Source organism: Chinchilla lanigera, unplaced genomic scaffold (assembly GCF_000276665.1).
Source record: "Chinchilla lanigera isolate Chin_1 unplaced genomic scaffold, ChiLan1.0 scaffold00023, whole genome shotgun sequence".
Taxonomy (NCBI): Eukaryota; Metazoa; Chordata; class Mammalia; order Rodentia; family Chinchillidae; genus Chinchilla; species Chinchilla lanigera.
Window position 1 is genome coordinate 14,471,457 of NW_004955424.1, and position 15,963 is coordinate 14,487,419.

The window sequence follows — 15,963 nt, forward strand, 5'->3', positions numbered from 1 at the left end:
CTTTCTTGTCATCTCCAGGTTGACATGTTCTTATTATCAGAAAACAAGGCATTCTCCTCGTGTTTTCCTAGTTGTTCTCCTTTTGTTAGCATAGCTCATGACTGAGTTAGTTTTTGGACTAAAGTACATAATTACAGTTATTTAGTGTACACCTGTTTACCACTGACTCACAAGTCTCTCATTACCCAAGTTCCTAATGCTAAAATGATTCTGGCCCCTAAATGACACCTAGCATGGGCCAGCACTTGCTGCACTCCAGGCCCTGTTTTAAGTACTTCTCATACATTCACTCTGATAGTTCTTACAGCCACCTTTTGAAGTGATTATCATCCCTATGCAATATGAGGAAGCTGAGGAACAGTTAGGTTAACCAGCCCAAGGTTACACAGCTAATAATGGGCATAGCTGAGATCTGAACCCAGGTAATGCTTGTTCCAGAGTCTGTGCCTTTGACCATTAAGCTGTCTGTACATAACTTTAATCCTTTGTGGATCCCTTGATCCATTGTGGGAAGAGAAGGAAGGATCACAAAAGAATGCGTCTGGTTCACAAAGCCAAAGGCTCTGCCCTGGCCCCTGTTGTCCTGCTGATGGAGTCAGTGTCCCCACCTTACACCATCTCCACAGGAGCACCTCAGGAACTGCCCTGTGAGGTTAGGATCTAAGCAGGGCAGGGGATCAGGGGCATAGTAGCATGGGCTCCTCTCCCTCAGGCTCAGGACTTCTTGGTTCCTCATGTTTCAGGGAGGAGTGAGCTGCTACCTGGGAAGTGTAGCCACTGTACACCAAAGGGAAGAAGACCACCTTTTCCTGCTGGATGGACAGGACTGAGGCTAGGAAGGCTCAGTACCAGGCTGTGCTGGCCCAAACAATCCCTATTCCAGAGAAGCTGAGAGTTTGGTAGCTGGTGGGCTTGGAAGGAACACATCCCCGTGCTCACATCCAGTGTATTCATTGGGGAGGGAAGGTTGCTTGTTGCTATTTTAAAAATAATATCCAAGGTTCAGGAGATAGAAAGTGCCATAGAGAATTATTTTCCATGATGAGTCACTGAACTGAGCAGTGGTGGGCTGAGTGGGGTGATGCAGAGGGAGGATTTTGATTCGCGGCTCTGCCTGCCAGAACAATCTGGGTGGTGACCGCACGTCTGCACGGCTGTGGTACATTGCCCTTGTATTTGACCTTGCAGTCTCTTCTTACTCTCCAGGTCCAGGAATGAGGCTGGGTGGGAGCATAATGGAGGCAAAGTATCCTTAGCTGATTCCAAGCTCACGGGATTGACTTGAGGCCACAGGCCACTGTCGGCTGCTCATGTATGTTCTTGGCAGGTGTTTCTCTTTTAGCACCTGGCATGAGGAACAGGCCCCAGGGGAAGGAGGTAGGTCCTTGCTGGGAAACTCACATCCTCCACCCTCTGCCTTTTCTACATGGATCTGTCTCCAGCTTAGATGAACTGTGTAGCATCAGAGCTAGAAGGCTGCCCCAGAGGTCTTTCTTGTCACTCTCTCACTTAGAGATGTACAAAGTAAGACTCAGAGAAAAGAAATGACTTACCCAAGCTCAAGCAGGTAACAAATGACAGAACTGAGGCAAGATTTCAGGCCTCTCACTTCTTCTAGCCCAAGCAAATTCTACCAGAAACATCCCTAACAGATCTAATCGCTTTCTCCATTTAGATGAAGACAAAGAGTCTGAATTTAAATGTTTCTAAGTACAGCCTGCAGTTGTTCTATCAAACTGCCAACTCTATTTTAAGAGCTCCTTTAGAGAACTTTTTGAGGGGTTACCTCTCCCAGAAGACTCCTCCTCTACTCCTAGTCACTTACCCATCTCTTGTTGCTAAATATCTCATCAACACGACTGATAAGGGTGGTGTTGTTTCGGGGAGATGTGCTAAGGGCTTTCATAAGGAGATGACAAATTAATGAAAGAGCTAAGAATAGAGGCTACGTTTGCTGGCCCTGTAGAAGCAGATCATGGTGGCATATGGAACCCAGGCCCAATGTATCATGGCAGGAGGTGGTTTGAGAGGCCTGGACAGGTATGGGAAGTGGCATGACATGACATGAGTTTAGGAACTTGTGGTTTCATGCCATCTTTTTTGGCTTGCTAGAAATAGCCATCTTCTGGAATGGTTGTTATATTATATGTCACAACCATTAACATGTAGCCTGTAACATTTTGACTCTGGTTGCTCTTTAGAATCACCCAGGGAATTTTAAAAAATCCTCATCTCCTTGTCACTCTCTAGACTAATTACATTAGAATCTCTGACATCAGTAGTTTAAAGTTCCCCTGGTGATGGCAATGTGTAACCAAGGTTGAGAAGCAGTGTTCTTGGCATGGGTTCAGGCCATCATGAAACCCTTGAGGGACTCTGTCCATGTGCCTTGTCTTGAATTTGCTATTCACATTTCCCTGAAAAGAAGCATGCAGACAGCAACCACAACAGGCCAGTTGGGTATTCTAGGTTGATAGAATGGACTCCTACATGTCTTCTCTGGGGGAGTCCATGGTATTATCCTCCACTCACACCGCCCAGAGACTGTAAGGGTAGAGGATGGAGTCCTGATGGGATGGAAGAAGTGGTCACAGGCAGCTCAGGGACAAGGAGAATGTTCCCTACTCCTTCGTAATGAGGCTGGAATGAAAGTTAAGGCTGAGGCACATGGGACTGCTGAAACAAGACTGGAGGGGTCTGGGACTGGTCAGCCAAAGGTCAAGTGCAGAGCAGGACCTGGGAGGTCAGGAGCATTCTCCCAGAGAATATAATGGCAATCCCTCTCCTCATGCAATGGGGGGCCAAGGAGGAGCAGAGGGCTGAGAGCCCAGAGTCCCAAGCCCTTTTAATATTCTTCTTTCTCCTTATGTTCAAAAGCTAACTATGGTTCACTCAGAGTTCATATCTTCATTTGTTGGGAAGGGAATCAGCCAACAGGCAACAAGATAAAGCACAGGGCAGTGAAGGTGCATACCACAGTCTTAAGGGCTGGTAGAGCTGACACATGAAGGGAGACTGGCTTAGCCAAAGTCCCACCGCCGGGAAGTGAAGGCTGAAATTGCAGCCTGACTCCTCAGAAGAGCTCCAGTATAGCAACAGAAGACATCCTCTTGTTCTCCATTCATGCATTTAAACAAGCATGCTTAAGGAGAAGAAAGATGTGGTTTGATGGTCTTCACCGCACAGCTCAGGCCTCAGTGTGTGGGGCTGTGGGCACCTGGCCACCTGGCTCCCTTCACACAGTATTAATTCTTTGTTTCTCAGGATACATTTAATGGGGTTTGGGAAAAATTACATTTTTTTTTCTGATATAAATTGCATAGTTCTTTTTAAGCTTGGTAAGAGTTTGATTCTGCATGAAGCCACGCTTTACAAAAAACAGATTCACCAATGGTTCCTTTCCCTGGGCCAGAGCACTGAGCAAAGTGTTTCCCACGTTTTAGTAGAGATGCTTGTTTGCAAATTTCCTCACCACATTTTTTGAGGATGCTTACAGGTGGGTTTACATTTATTTATATATTTATCTATTTACACTTATGTAGCCATGCTGGGACTATAATCCAGGGACTGGGACATGCTAAGCAAGTGACTTATCCCACCTGCCACTTAGATGAAATACTGACTCTCACTAAATAGCTTCCACTATGTAAGTATGCATCACAGAAATGCTCAAAAAGTTTCGCAGGTCATGCTTCCACTGGGACACTCCACTGCAACCCCAGTGTGACCACTTAAGCCTGGCCCGTGTTTTCGCGGGGCCTGACATATCACAGCGCCCCCTATCGGTCCTGCTGCATAACCACAGCACCCCACCTTCCCGCTTTACCAGCCCTGTCCCACCCTGTCCCTCCTCCGCAGGGTTCTAGGAGCCGATCGCAGCCCTAACAGGAAAATGAGTGAAGAGACAGTCCCCGAGGCCGCCTCCCCGCCGCCCCCCCAGGGGCAGCCCTACTTTGACCGCTTCTCTGAGGAGGATCCGGAGTACCTGCGCCTTCGCAACCGGGCTGCCGACCTGCGGCAGGACTTCAACCTGATGGAGCAGAAGAAGCGCGTCACCATGATCCTGCAGAGCCCCGTGAGTGGGTCGCACCCAGCTCCAGGCTGGGGTCGGCAAAGGAGGGAGCGGGGCGGGGCGGGGAGCGAAGGGCGGGCCGCTTCTAGGGACTCCAAAAGACCTCGCTCCCCTTCTCTGCTCAGGGTCGGGGCAGTTTAGGCACCACTGCCTTGTGGTGTTTGTCTTCCTGGTCACTAGTGGATGGCAAAAGCGGGGTGTGTGCCGACAGCTTGGTTCAGAAAGCGGGAGAGGGACAGGGGACCCGCCTCAGAGCCCTTTGCCCCTGAAGTCCTCAGTTTCCAGTCTTCTGTCCCTCGCCAGAGCAGAGGGCACTACAGAGAGGACTTGGGGGCTCCCTTTACTGAACTCACTGTGGCGCGAATGAGGCTTGAACGCGTGGGGCAGGTTGGGGAGGGCCCAGAAGTGGAGGTGCTGCGGGCGCTTGGGTGGGGAGGAAGAACTGTGTGCCGGGAAGCAAGGGGAGTGTGGGCAGTAGAGCTTGGGGCTTCGGGAACAGCACGTGATGCTAAGGGACTCTAGGGACAGGGCTGCGGTCGCCCAGTACTTAGCAGGATAGGCTCAGGACCACAGGCTCAGCTTTGCTTCACTCTTGTGATGCCCACCCACCTACCCGGCTGTCCCCGGCTTCAGGGAGGCAGGACACCACTGTGAGCTGTGTGCCACCCTGGCTGAGAGAAGGAGTGAGTCTGAGGTCTTGGCATCGTACCACTATGGGAGCCTAGAGGATAGCAGGTGCTAAGAGCATTGGGGTGAGGAGTCCCTGGGAAGATCCCCAGAGTGTGGATGGAAGGGGTGGCAGGGTTAGATAGCACCAGCCTAGGTTCAGGGACCCCAGGCGGGAGGTGGGGACTGCAGGAATCCTGCTTCTTCTGACCTTTTTATAGGATTAAGCAGCTCCCTATTTCCTTCAGGTGTTTCCTGCTGCCACCTGGTGGGTAAGATGCCCAGTTTATGCCCTGGTGCTCAGAAAAGCTAGGCTTCAAAAGGGCATCAAAAGTGGGAGCCACTTCAGGGATTATCAGATCCTTCCACCTTTCCTGCTACCCCTTTATCAAGCACACTAGGAAGCTGAGGCCCAGAAGAGCCATAGGCATGCAGATGCAGAGGGAAGGAGGCACGCTTTCTCACTCAGTTCTGCTTTTAAACATGCCCTCAATTACTAAAGTGAAGTCCTGCATGTCTTGCCCATTTTGTGGACACAGGAAAGACCTGGGACCTAGATTACTAGCCCCAGGACAAAGAATACAAGGACTCATTCCCAGCACCACCTCTTAGCTCCCCACCCAGCAGTCTGGGAAGGCTCCTGAGGTCCTTGGAGTGGAGTTGAATCTGGGGTCCAGGAAGCCCAAGAATGGCCTGGGCTAGCTGACCCAGGGCTGGGGGCAGACACTTGGGAGGGCTCATCATTCAGCAGCTGTGAGTTTCTCAGTTTCCTGTGTGAGATGCTCTGGGGGGACCAGCACCTCTGGGCCTGCTTCAGTCTTTCAGGGAGGAGCTGGAAGGCCTTATCCAGGAGCAGATGAAGAAGGGCAACAACTCCTCCAACATCTGGGCCTTGCGGCAGATTGCGGACTTCATGGCCAGCACCTCCCACGCAGTCTTCCCAACATCTTCCATGAGTAAGTGGGTGTCTGGGGAGCTGCCAGGAGTGAGGAAGATGGGTGGGGTGAGGAGGAGAGGGAGGAGCAGGGAGAAGCTGGTTGCCAGGTGACAGTGCAAGTGTGCAGTTTCATTAGCAGGCCTGGGGGAACTCAGCAGAAGCCAGGGAGGTGGCTGGCTCTGCTTTTGATGTTGCAGCAAATTAAAGACCCACAGAAGAATTATCCACGATGCCAGGAATGGGAGGAGTGGAGGTGACTTCAGGGGATGAAAAAAGGCCATGGAAACCAGTGTCTCCATGCCCCACTGGATAGGCCAGCTTGGCTCCACAGATGAGCTCCAAGAAGATCCAGGGCTGTGCATGAGTCTACTTTCCTAGGCTGTAAAGTTCTGCTCACAACAGATACCTTAAAACAAACATCAAAAACGCTGCTGCTCAGCATGATTGACATAGGGTGATGGTTGAAAACTAGGAAAATAATCAGGGTTCTTAAAACCTGGAAATTATTATTATCAATATTTTGGCATATATCCTTTCAACCCTTTTCTCCTAAAGTATATAGATTATGCAAAAACAATATAATCACATTATACATATAATTTTAGTAACATGTTAACTAGTTTTTCACCTAATAAAATATGATTCTACAATTTAATCTTTAGTGGATAAATGCTATTAATCAATTTCTCATTAGTGGACTTTTAGATTGTTTTCAACTTTTTGCTATTATGAACAAGGCAGTAAATATCCTGTTAAATAAATCTATGACTTTATCCATTACTGTTTTCTTAAGATAAATTACAAAAAGTAGAAGTGCTGGATCATATTTAAAAGACTTTTATGTATAATGGCTAGTTAGGTTCTTTCTCCATCCTAGAGAAAGATGGAACGAATTTACATCCCCAGCACTGACAGTACCCATTCCTCTACCCTGATGTGTAGTGTATACTACAATGTGTCTTATCCTCTGGTTTTACAGGCTATAAATAGTTTTATTTTGTTTTACTTTTTGCAGTTTTTATTTTTTATTAGGTATTTGAATTTTAATATTCATTTATTTTATTACTAATGAGATTGGATGTATTACACATGCTTATGTACATATTGGACATGATTCTCTTTTGTAGTAAATTGCTTGTTCACATCCTGTGCCAATTTTCCTGTTACTATATTTTTCTTATGGATTTTCAAATCTTTATAAATTAACACTATTTCCCTATTATATTTCCAATATATTGCAATTATTTTTCTAATTTTCCTTTGCTGTTTTTCTCACAGTGTGCTTTTTTTCCCTTTCCACCTTGTAGAGCTCTTTCATTTCCAAGTAGTTGAATCTATTATTATTTTGGGGGGGTTCTGTTTTTTTAATGCATGCTCAAAGGCACCTTCCCCATGTTTTATTATCTGATGGGACAAATATGATTAATTACTTGTCCATTTGATAATTATCCTTGAATGTTTGTACAAGTTTGTTCTTTAAAATAATTTTAAAACTATTTGCCAAGCTCCACCCACATCTACCTTAACGAATCCTTTTGGGAGTTTGATTGGGATTGTATTAAATGAAGAGAATTATTTAGTGGAGAATGTATAGATTTATAATCTTATATTAGAATATAACCTCCATGGGAGAAATGTATACGTTTGATACTGTTTCCTAGAATAGCATCCTGCACTTAGAATGGCATTTAACACATGGAAAGTACTTTAAAAATATTTGGATGAGTACATTTTAAATATTTTCAGAAATGAGGGACATTTAAGTCTTCTTTAGTGCCCATTAGAAAAGGTTGGTAGTTATTTTTATGTAGTCGCTACTGTCTTAAATTTATCTAGGAAGCCTTATGTAGCTTCGTTATTTTAAATAAATCTTTTTCCATTCAATTTTCTTCCTGGATTTACATGTATATATATTTATATAAATTCTCTTAAATTTTTATATACAGAAAATCATATAATCTGAAAATTAATGGTAATTTTTGCCTCCATCATTCCAATATTTGCCCTTCGATTTTTTTCAGTTTTCTCATTTCACCCGTTAGTACTTTCAGAACAATGTTTAATAATATATTCGAGAGTAATCACCCTTGTCTTGTTTCTGGCTTTAATGGAAATTCTTTTACCACAGAATCTGAGATAATTATTTTTTACCATGTTGAGGAAATATCTTTTTATTGTAGTTCATTATAGGTCTTTCTCAGAAATAGATTTTAAATGTTATAAAATGCATTTTGGGCATTATTGATTTTTCTTTCCTTGAACAATTGTTGTGATGAGTTAGAGTAATAGAACTCTGAATATTGAGCTGTTTTTTCTCATTTCTGTAATAAATAATTTCTAGTCTTGACAGTCTTTTAAAAATGCTCTTCTAGATTTGATCTGCTAGAATATTGTTATGGATTTTGGAGTCCATGTTCACACTCGAGGTTGGTTTGCAGTTCAGTTTTGGGGCAGTCTTCATCTAATACTGGTATTAAGGCTATAATTTCATAATATGGATTAGGGTAATCCCAACCTTTCTTTTTGCCCTCATGGAATTTAAATAAGATAGGAAATCTCTTTTGTGACAATGTATTACTCACTTGCAAAACCATCTAGTCTGAAACATTGTTAGAGATCTTTGACACTGTCTCTTTAGTTTCATCTAGAGTTTTTAAAAAATGTGTTTTGCTGTTTCTTCAGTGAATTTTGCTCGTATATTTTACATGAAATAATTCATTTTATTTTTCAAAATTGTTAAAGTGATTTACTTTGTTTTCTTCATTTAAATTTTGTGCTATGAATGAAATGATTCTTATTCCTGCTCCTGTATACTTCCCTTTTCTCTTTACTGATGGATTAAGGTGTTTGTTTATTCAGAGATCTTCTCGCTTATGCCAAATCTTGGATTTACTTATCAGTTCTACTATTTTTCCTAATTTCTAATTTGTTAATTTTGTTTTTATATTTATTAATTCTTTTCCATAACTTTTCATTGGTTTGCTGTGTTTTTATATTTTTTCTAAACTAGAATAAATTAAATTTTATTTATTTTCATATAAAATAAATATTTTATTTTCTCTAAGTATAGGTTTGGAATGACTATGAATTTTAACACAATTATTTCATTTATTGTTAGTTTCTGGGTAGTTTCCAATTGCTATTTTTGCCTTTATTTACTTATTTGCTAGGATTGAACCCAGCACCTTGCACATGGTGCTCTGCCACTGAGATACACCCCAAGCCTATTTATTTTATTTTTTAAGAGCTGCTAGGGAGTATATTTTCTTACTTCTACATGGTTGAAGGCATATTCTTTTAAAGATTTAGTAATAATATTAGACTTTATTGCATTATGTTTGGAAAATATACCTTATTTGATTTCTGTTTTGGGAATTTTTAAAAGTTTGTTTGTGGCCAAGTAATATTCTCTTTAAATTATACATAGTTATAAACAATCTCTAGGACATACTGTTTAATCTCTATTTCCATTTGCATTTGACTGTTTTATTTATTTGGTTTTTTTCCGGTACCGGGAACCAAACTCACGACCTTGAGCTTGCCAGGCAGGCGCTTTGCCACTGAGCTAAATCCCCAGCCCCATCATTTGACTGTTTTTAAAAATGAAAGTTATACTATCTTCTACTGTGTTTGGCTTATTCATTATTCTTTGTATTTATGATGATTTCTGTTTTACATTTCTTGATGAAATATTATCCAAAGCTTGTGTTTATTATTGCTATAATTTCACTCTAGATTGTACCTTTAATCCATATAAAATGACTTTCAAAATGGCTTTCTTTTTCCAAGAGAATATTGTTTTGCCCAATTCTACTTTGCTAATAATATTATTACCTCTTTTTATTGTCTCTTTTTATTTGTCTGGTATACTTTTGATCTTCCTTTTATTTTTACCTGTTTATGGTATTTCAGTGGTTTCTGCTTTTTTGGCTTATTTGGCTGTAACAGAGAAATCTGAGACAACTTATTTTTGTTCCTTTGTCGGTAGCCAGATTTTTTTCTACAGGCTTGTGGATTTTTCTCCTAAACCTCTTTGCCCTAAAATGTAACAAGTCCTTAAAATGTGTATTCACAGGTCTTTATTTCAATCAGAAAATTTTTCCTTTATTATATCAATACTGATTGTCTCCATGCTGGTTCTCTGGTCTTTGCTTCCTATATCCATCATATTCTCTGTCATTGTTTTCATGTCTCTACCCTTATACTCTTACTTTCGAGGAACACATAGGGCTAACCAGCATTCTCATTGCTTCACCAATAAGCATCTGTCAGGGAGAAAGGTGATGCGGTACTTAAAATAATTTGATGAGTACATGTCTATGGTATCAAAGGTAAGGAATGTGGAGAAAGCAAGTTCCCAGTGTCATTCAAGCCCAGATTTGTCATTCTCTATCTAGCTCCATTTGCTTTAGCATTGGGAGTGAAGAGAAGGAAGGCTGGTGTTAGGGTGCCCTTCAATATTAACTTTAAGGGCACTTGGTTAAATTTTCATATTTTTTCTTTGTTTTCTGCAGTAAATGAATAAATGGCCCAGTTAGATCTGCTTCCCACACATGGCGTTCAGCCATCCTAACTTTCATGAAGCAGGTCGGAATAAGTACTTTGTACATTACGATCCTGAGAGTGAAGAATTGCTGTAGAGTCCTCCTGTTCTTGTCTCTTGGCCCTAAGTCCTGTGGGTGAGGTAATTCTTGTAGTTGAAGCTCCACAGGGCAGGGTCGAGGGACTCACTTTGAGACTGACACAGAGGATGTGATGGAGTGAATGTTTTCAGATCTGTTCTGGCCTCTTGGCCATCTCTGGAGCCCCAGAGTTTCTTGTAAGAGATGAATTCAAAGAACTCTGGGTCTGAAGACCCTCCCAACACTAGTCTCACCTGCTTGGCTTTGCCAAAAGCCAGTGCTTTTGATATGCAGTATTGCATCTAATCTACCCTTACATTTTCAGACCATCTCATCATTTCAAAAAACTGCAAGTCTGATGCAGGACATACATCACACTGTGTAGCAGAGAGGTTTACAGAGATGCCAAAAGCTTCCAAAGAGCCTTTTAATCCATTAAAGATTTTAGCAGGGAGCTGGGAGAGGCAACATCAGGAGGCTCTCAGCCAGATATCATTTTAAGCTAGAATCCTTTCTTATTGATTTTTTTATTGGTTCCTAGACACTGATTAATCTGAATGTGGGGGTGGATTCTCAAATGCCTTCTTCTTCCTTCCAAAGACCTGGTCATGCTACTGGAATAGACACGACTTCAAATCCTAGAACTTTTGGGTGTCCTGAGAATAAGACTATCAAAAATTGAGGCCTCATTCCAAGTTCTTTCCACCTTCCTTCCAAAATTTCCTAAAAGATCCATCACATAACCAAGGGACTGCCTGCAAGGAGGAGCAGACATGCCCTGCTGGAAACTGCAGGCCCTTCAGCAAACCCTGACTTCAGGGGTTTATGGTTCCTAAAAATAACTCAGGAGAAGTTGACAGATCTACTTCCTGGCTGACTTGGTTCTCTATTTGCCATCTTTCAAAATCACAGAAAAATTGTATTGCATGGAATAGTTAAAACAACCTGATCAATGGCTAGTCTCATGATTAGTAACTTCCTTAACAGAACTAACTGATGAAATATACCTTTATTTCTACTCAGAAATTTGTTATTGCTTTATTCAATGTCCATCTTCAGGATTTATGGTAGGTAATCTTAGCATTCCACGAATACTTCATTCTGTGAACCTGAGTTTTGCTATGATTTTTGACCAAAAGCAATGCCAGGCTTACTCAAATTAGCAGAGGACTTTATTGAGCACAGATATCCATTCTATGGATTTTCTTTACTGGGTAAGGGTGAAAGTATTGAATTCCCTGTGCAGCAATTCTTCGTGTGCAGTCATAGTGCCAGTGAGACTTTGGAGAGGCCTAGAGCAAGGAATGGGGTGGTCATAGCTGAGGGAAGCTCCTGAACTTGAGTGAGCAGCACTGTCCCTGGTGCTGTCCCCTGCAGACTTCTCCATGATGACACCAATCAATGACCTCCACACTGCTGACTCCCTGAACCTGGCCAAGGGAGAGCGGCTCATGCGATGCAAGATCAGCAGTGTCTACCGACTCCTGGACCTCTACGGCTGGGCCCAGTTGAGCGACACCTATGTCACGGTGAGGAGAGCACCAGATCCGGTGGGAGAATTCCTGACCCTTGGCATGGCCATAGCACTGTTGGTGGCCTTTGGCCGAAATGCAATGAACTCTTCTAAGATTTCTAACTATTGTGGCCACTAAAATAAAAACTTTACTTCTTTAGATGGGGAGCAGGAACTCCTGGATCCTTTATCTAGGGCATTTCTTGACGATTTCAAGATTCCTCTTGTAGCTCCATTTCCCCAGCTCCAAATAAAGATCAAATCCTCTTCATCTCTTAATGGTAAGGGAAGAGAGAAAGATTCATTGGAGGAAGATTTGAACACAGTAAATTCAGGAAGAGAAGGGATTCAAATACAGTGTCCTTGAAAATGTTCCATCTCCCTCTTTGTCCCTGAGAATGTGTGTCTCTCCTCCAGTTGAGAGTCAGCAAGGAGCAGGACCACTTCCTGATAAGCCCTAAGGGAGTTTCCTGCAGTGAAGTCACGGCATCCAGCCTGGTGAGTATTACCTACTGTCCCATTGCCCACTCCTTTTTGAGATAGCAGAACTTCTGCTCCTACAGTGATAGGTCATCTACAAATTAGCCACTGTTGTCCTGTTCCTTGTGCAGCTCACAGTCTAGTGGGGCAGAGAAGACACTTGGAACAAACTAAGCTCTCAGAGAACAGTGTAACCAAGAGATTAAATGCAAGGTGCAGGCAAGCATGACAAGAGGGAGTGGGAGAGGAAACAGCCCAGGGGGCTAAGCCCGGGACTGCACCATGAACGTGGGAGTTCGGGCCTGCTTGGATGAGAGATACATTAGAACAAGAGTCAAAGCCCTGCAAGATTCGTCTGGTACTGAGCCATTAGAGATTGCTTCTAGGTCCCTCTCAGTGCTGGTCCTTTTAGGTGGGGTAGGAGGAGACTTCTAGAAAGTAGTGCAGATCAGAAAAGATTTCTGGGTGGAAGGAGGAAGGCCGTGGGAAGAACTATCTCAGAAGCAGAAAGGGACCAATCCTTCTCAATTGCATGGACAGAGGTGGTTGCTGTGCCATCTCAGGCACCTGGAAGAGGAGGACACCACCCCAGGGGCTGCTGCCACACTGAGGATGTGTGCAAGTGCAGAGTCCAAGGACTCAAGTCCAGAGACTATGGTGACAAAGCTACAGATATCCAGGCTGGGGAGGACCTCAAGGATGGCCAAATCCACTTTATTGGGGGGAAGGATACTGGTACCCAGAGAGGTGGTATAGCATTTTTTTTACTTTATTCTGCTGGACATATAGAGCCACTGAAGTATTATAAGCAGGAGAGTGAGGAGATCATTTACCATTATACAAAGATCACTCTGACAGAGGTGTGGATACCAAATGGCATCAAGACCACCATTTAATCCATTTATACTAAGCTGAGAAACAAAATTTGGTCCTAGGGGGCTGGGGATTTAGCTCAGCGGCAAAAAGCGCCTGCCTGGCAAGCGCAAGGTCATGAGTTTGGTTCCCGGTACCGGAGAAAAAACCAAAAAAAAAAAAAAAACAAAAAAAAACAAAATTTGGTCCTGTGTGTTCACTGGGCCTGGTGGTCAGCTGGGTCGGGAATTAGGATCTAGGTTGAGAAGCTGGTTGGACATTCAGGAGGAAGTCACTTGGAGATGTGGTTTGGAAATTTGGGAGAGATTTAGTTTTAAGATACAGCTCTGAGGGTTATGGGCATGAGAGACTTAGAATACGTGTATAGACTGAGTTCTGCTGTGTATGGCTGTGCAGCTTGTGCACTGTGCAGAGGAACCTTGCTGATGAGAAAGAGAGGAGAGGATAAAATCCAACCGGTGCTCCGCTCACTAAGTACTGTATGTCCTGGCACTCGGCTTCTTTTTCAAATTTGCAGTGACAGCATTCTGTGTCCCTGGGCCTGTCCTCAGAGAGAGTATTTGTTTTCTTATCTGTAAAGGCACTGTATGGGTTAGGCTGTAAAGATTCTTGACTGACAATAGATCACATGTGCAAGGATGAAATAAGGAATACATGAGATTAGAGAGGGATCATCCCAGAGAGGAAATTCTGACTGGCCACACATCTGAGAAAGTGAACAGCTGAGCTGCAGAGAAACCAAAAGCTACCATCAGACCCTCAGGTGCCTGAGGCAAGAGAATTGCTTCCAATTTCAGGGATCAAGTCACTTGGAAGTCATGTTCATTTTGTAAAATTCACTTCTAATAGAACTGCTCAAGAGGGAATTTGTTTTACATCTTACTGATACTTGTGGGCCTATGTCCTTCCTTTGGTCCCCATCTTGTCTGTTAGGGCTTTCTGGGACGCATAGGGGTGGGCAATTTATGGAACTGCTCTGTGTGCTAGATTCAGAATGTCAGGGGTTCTTTAGTTTTTAGAACCACAGTTGCAGTAGTGATTTTTAGAAACTATAATCTAGCTTATTAACGTCCAGAGAATAACTGTAGTCACTGAATTAGATTAAGTGCAGGGAAATTATACCTGGGGAATTGGGGCATGTGTTTAGTAAGAATATCAGGAGGACCTTGTTTCAGGAATTGTTTTTTCTATGTTCACTGATTTTCTATGTTCACTGATTTTCTATGTTCACTGATTTTAGGAGGCATGGCTGTGGAGTATGGACTATTAAAATGCAACAGTGATTCTGAGATTGGGTAATTTACCAGTTTTTGTCCAGGAGGCCAGGATATGGAGCAAAGCTTTAGCTGTCATTGGTAACACAGGAACGCTCCCTCCTGTTAACCAGGAAAGGGGGCTGTTGTTCATTTCTGCAGTTGTACAGTGAAGTTGCCGGTGTTGAGACATGATTTGTGAATGGCTGTGCAGCTTGTGTACTGTACAGAGGAACCTGGCTGATGAGAGAGGAGAGGGTAAAATCCAACCTGTGCTCCACTCACTAAGTACTGTATGTCCTGGCACTTGATTTCTTTTTTGCATTTTTTCCTGTATCACACACAGTCATAGCAACCTCTGATGTTGGTCTTCTGTGAAACTGTTTATGTTAGGTGGGGACTGCCATGGGCAGCTGCCAGCCACCATCTTGCTCTGTTTCTTGTTCTTTCTTGCACATGTGTGTGTACACACACATACTTACATATGACTGTGTGATTTTTTTTTTTAGCTGTTAACACATACTCTCTCTTGGAGTCAGAAGCAGATGATAAAGCTGTGATTTCCTTCTATTTGTCCTTTAAGACCTAGCTTCTGGGTAATTGGTCAGTGGGTGTTCAGTATACTGTTCTCTTTGTGTATGGTTTTTAAGTTTTCAGAAAATGAAAAAGCTCACTTAGGCATGACTTCCTTTGGGAAGGCTTCTGATCCTCCTAGTCTGCTGGGTTAAAGACTCCTCCTCCCTGCTTCTAGAGAATTCTGTGAATGACTCTCTTATAGTTCCTTGCAATTCAACGTGGACCACAGCACGGGTATCAGTTGGGAAGCTGACAGAAATTCAGACTCTCCCCTGAGTCATCTGCATTGACAGGACCTCCAGGGATTCGTGTGTTCAGTGAGGTTTGAGAAACTCTGCTCTAGAGTTATCCCTGCTACATTATAGTCACCTGTAACCCTTGTGATTACTCTTACTGAGCACAGGACCCAGGTCATTGTCCCCCTACACCAAGCCTAGCTTCTGGTGTCTGGAATGAGGCCTGGACATGGGTGGTGAGTGTTGGGCCCCTTCCCACCCTGTTCCTCTGAGTCCCTCTTCTTTCCTGGTCCAGATCAAGGTGAACATCCTGGGAGAGGTGGTAGAGAAGGGCAGCAGCTGCTTTCCGGTGGACACCACGGGCTTCTGTCTGCACTCAGCCATCTATGCAGCCAGGCCAGACGTGCGGTGCGTCATCCATCTGCACACACCAGCCACGGCAGCGGTGAGTGTGTGCCCTCCTGGCCAGACCCAGGGGACCCATTTCTCTAAGATTCTCCCCAGAAGCAGTCTTATTGAAAATGGTCTAGAAAGTTCTGGAACTCAGACTAAGGTGAGGAGAGAAAATTCCCAATGCAGGAACCCCTTATCTTCTTTCTAACTACCACAGTCTTGATATAAGGTAAGATGTAGAACATCTGTTTCACTGCATCCTCCGACCTGCTACACACACAGGCTGGCACACCCACCCAAGGGACTGTGCCTTCTGAGTGTCTACTTAAGTCAAGGATTTTG

General features: G+C 43.6%; 1 protein-coding gene across 3 annotated transcripts in view; it reads left to right on the forward strand.

Moving 5' to 3' along the window:
- Add2 (adducin 2 (beta)) overlaps positions 1-15,963 on the forward strand; it is a 106,535-nt gene that overhangs the window by 60,178 nt on the left and 30,394 nt on the right. For 2 of the 3 annotated variants that reach the window (XM_005385610.2, XM_005385611.2), the window contains exons 3-7: positions 3,859-4,075; positions 5,556-5,694; positions 11,675-11,826; positions 12,228-12,308; positions 15,524-15,673. In XM_005385610.2, the coding sequence (XP_005385667.1) occupies positions 3,893-4,075; positions 5,556-5,694; positions 11,675-11,826; positions 12,228-12,308; positions 15,524-15,673 (705 nt within the window). In that variant the 5' untranslated portion in view covers positions 3,859-3,892. The remainder of the gene's footprint in view (positions 1-3,858; positions 4,076-5,555; positions 5,695-11,674; positions 11,827-12,227; positions 12,309-15,523; positions 15,674-15,963) is intronic. The other variant, XM_013514748.1, reaches the window with a different exon arrangement.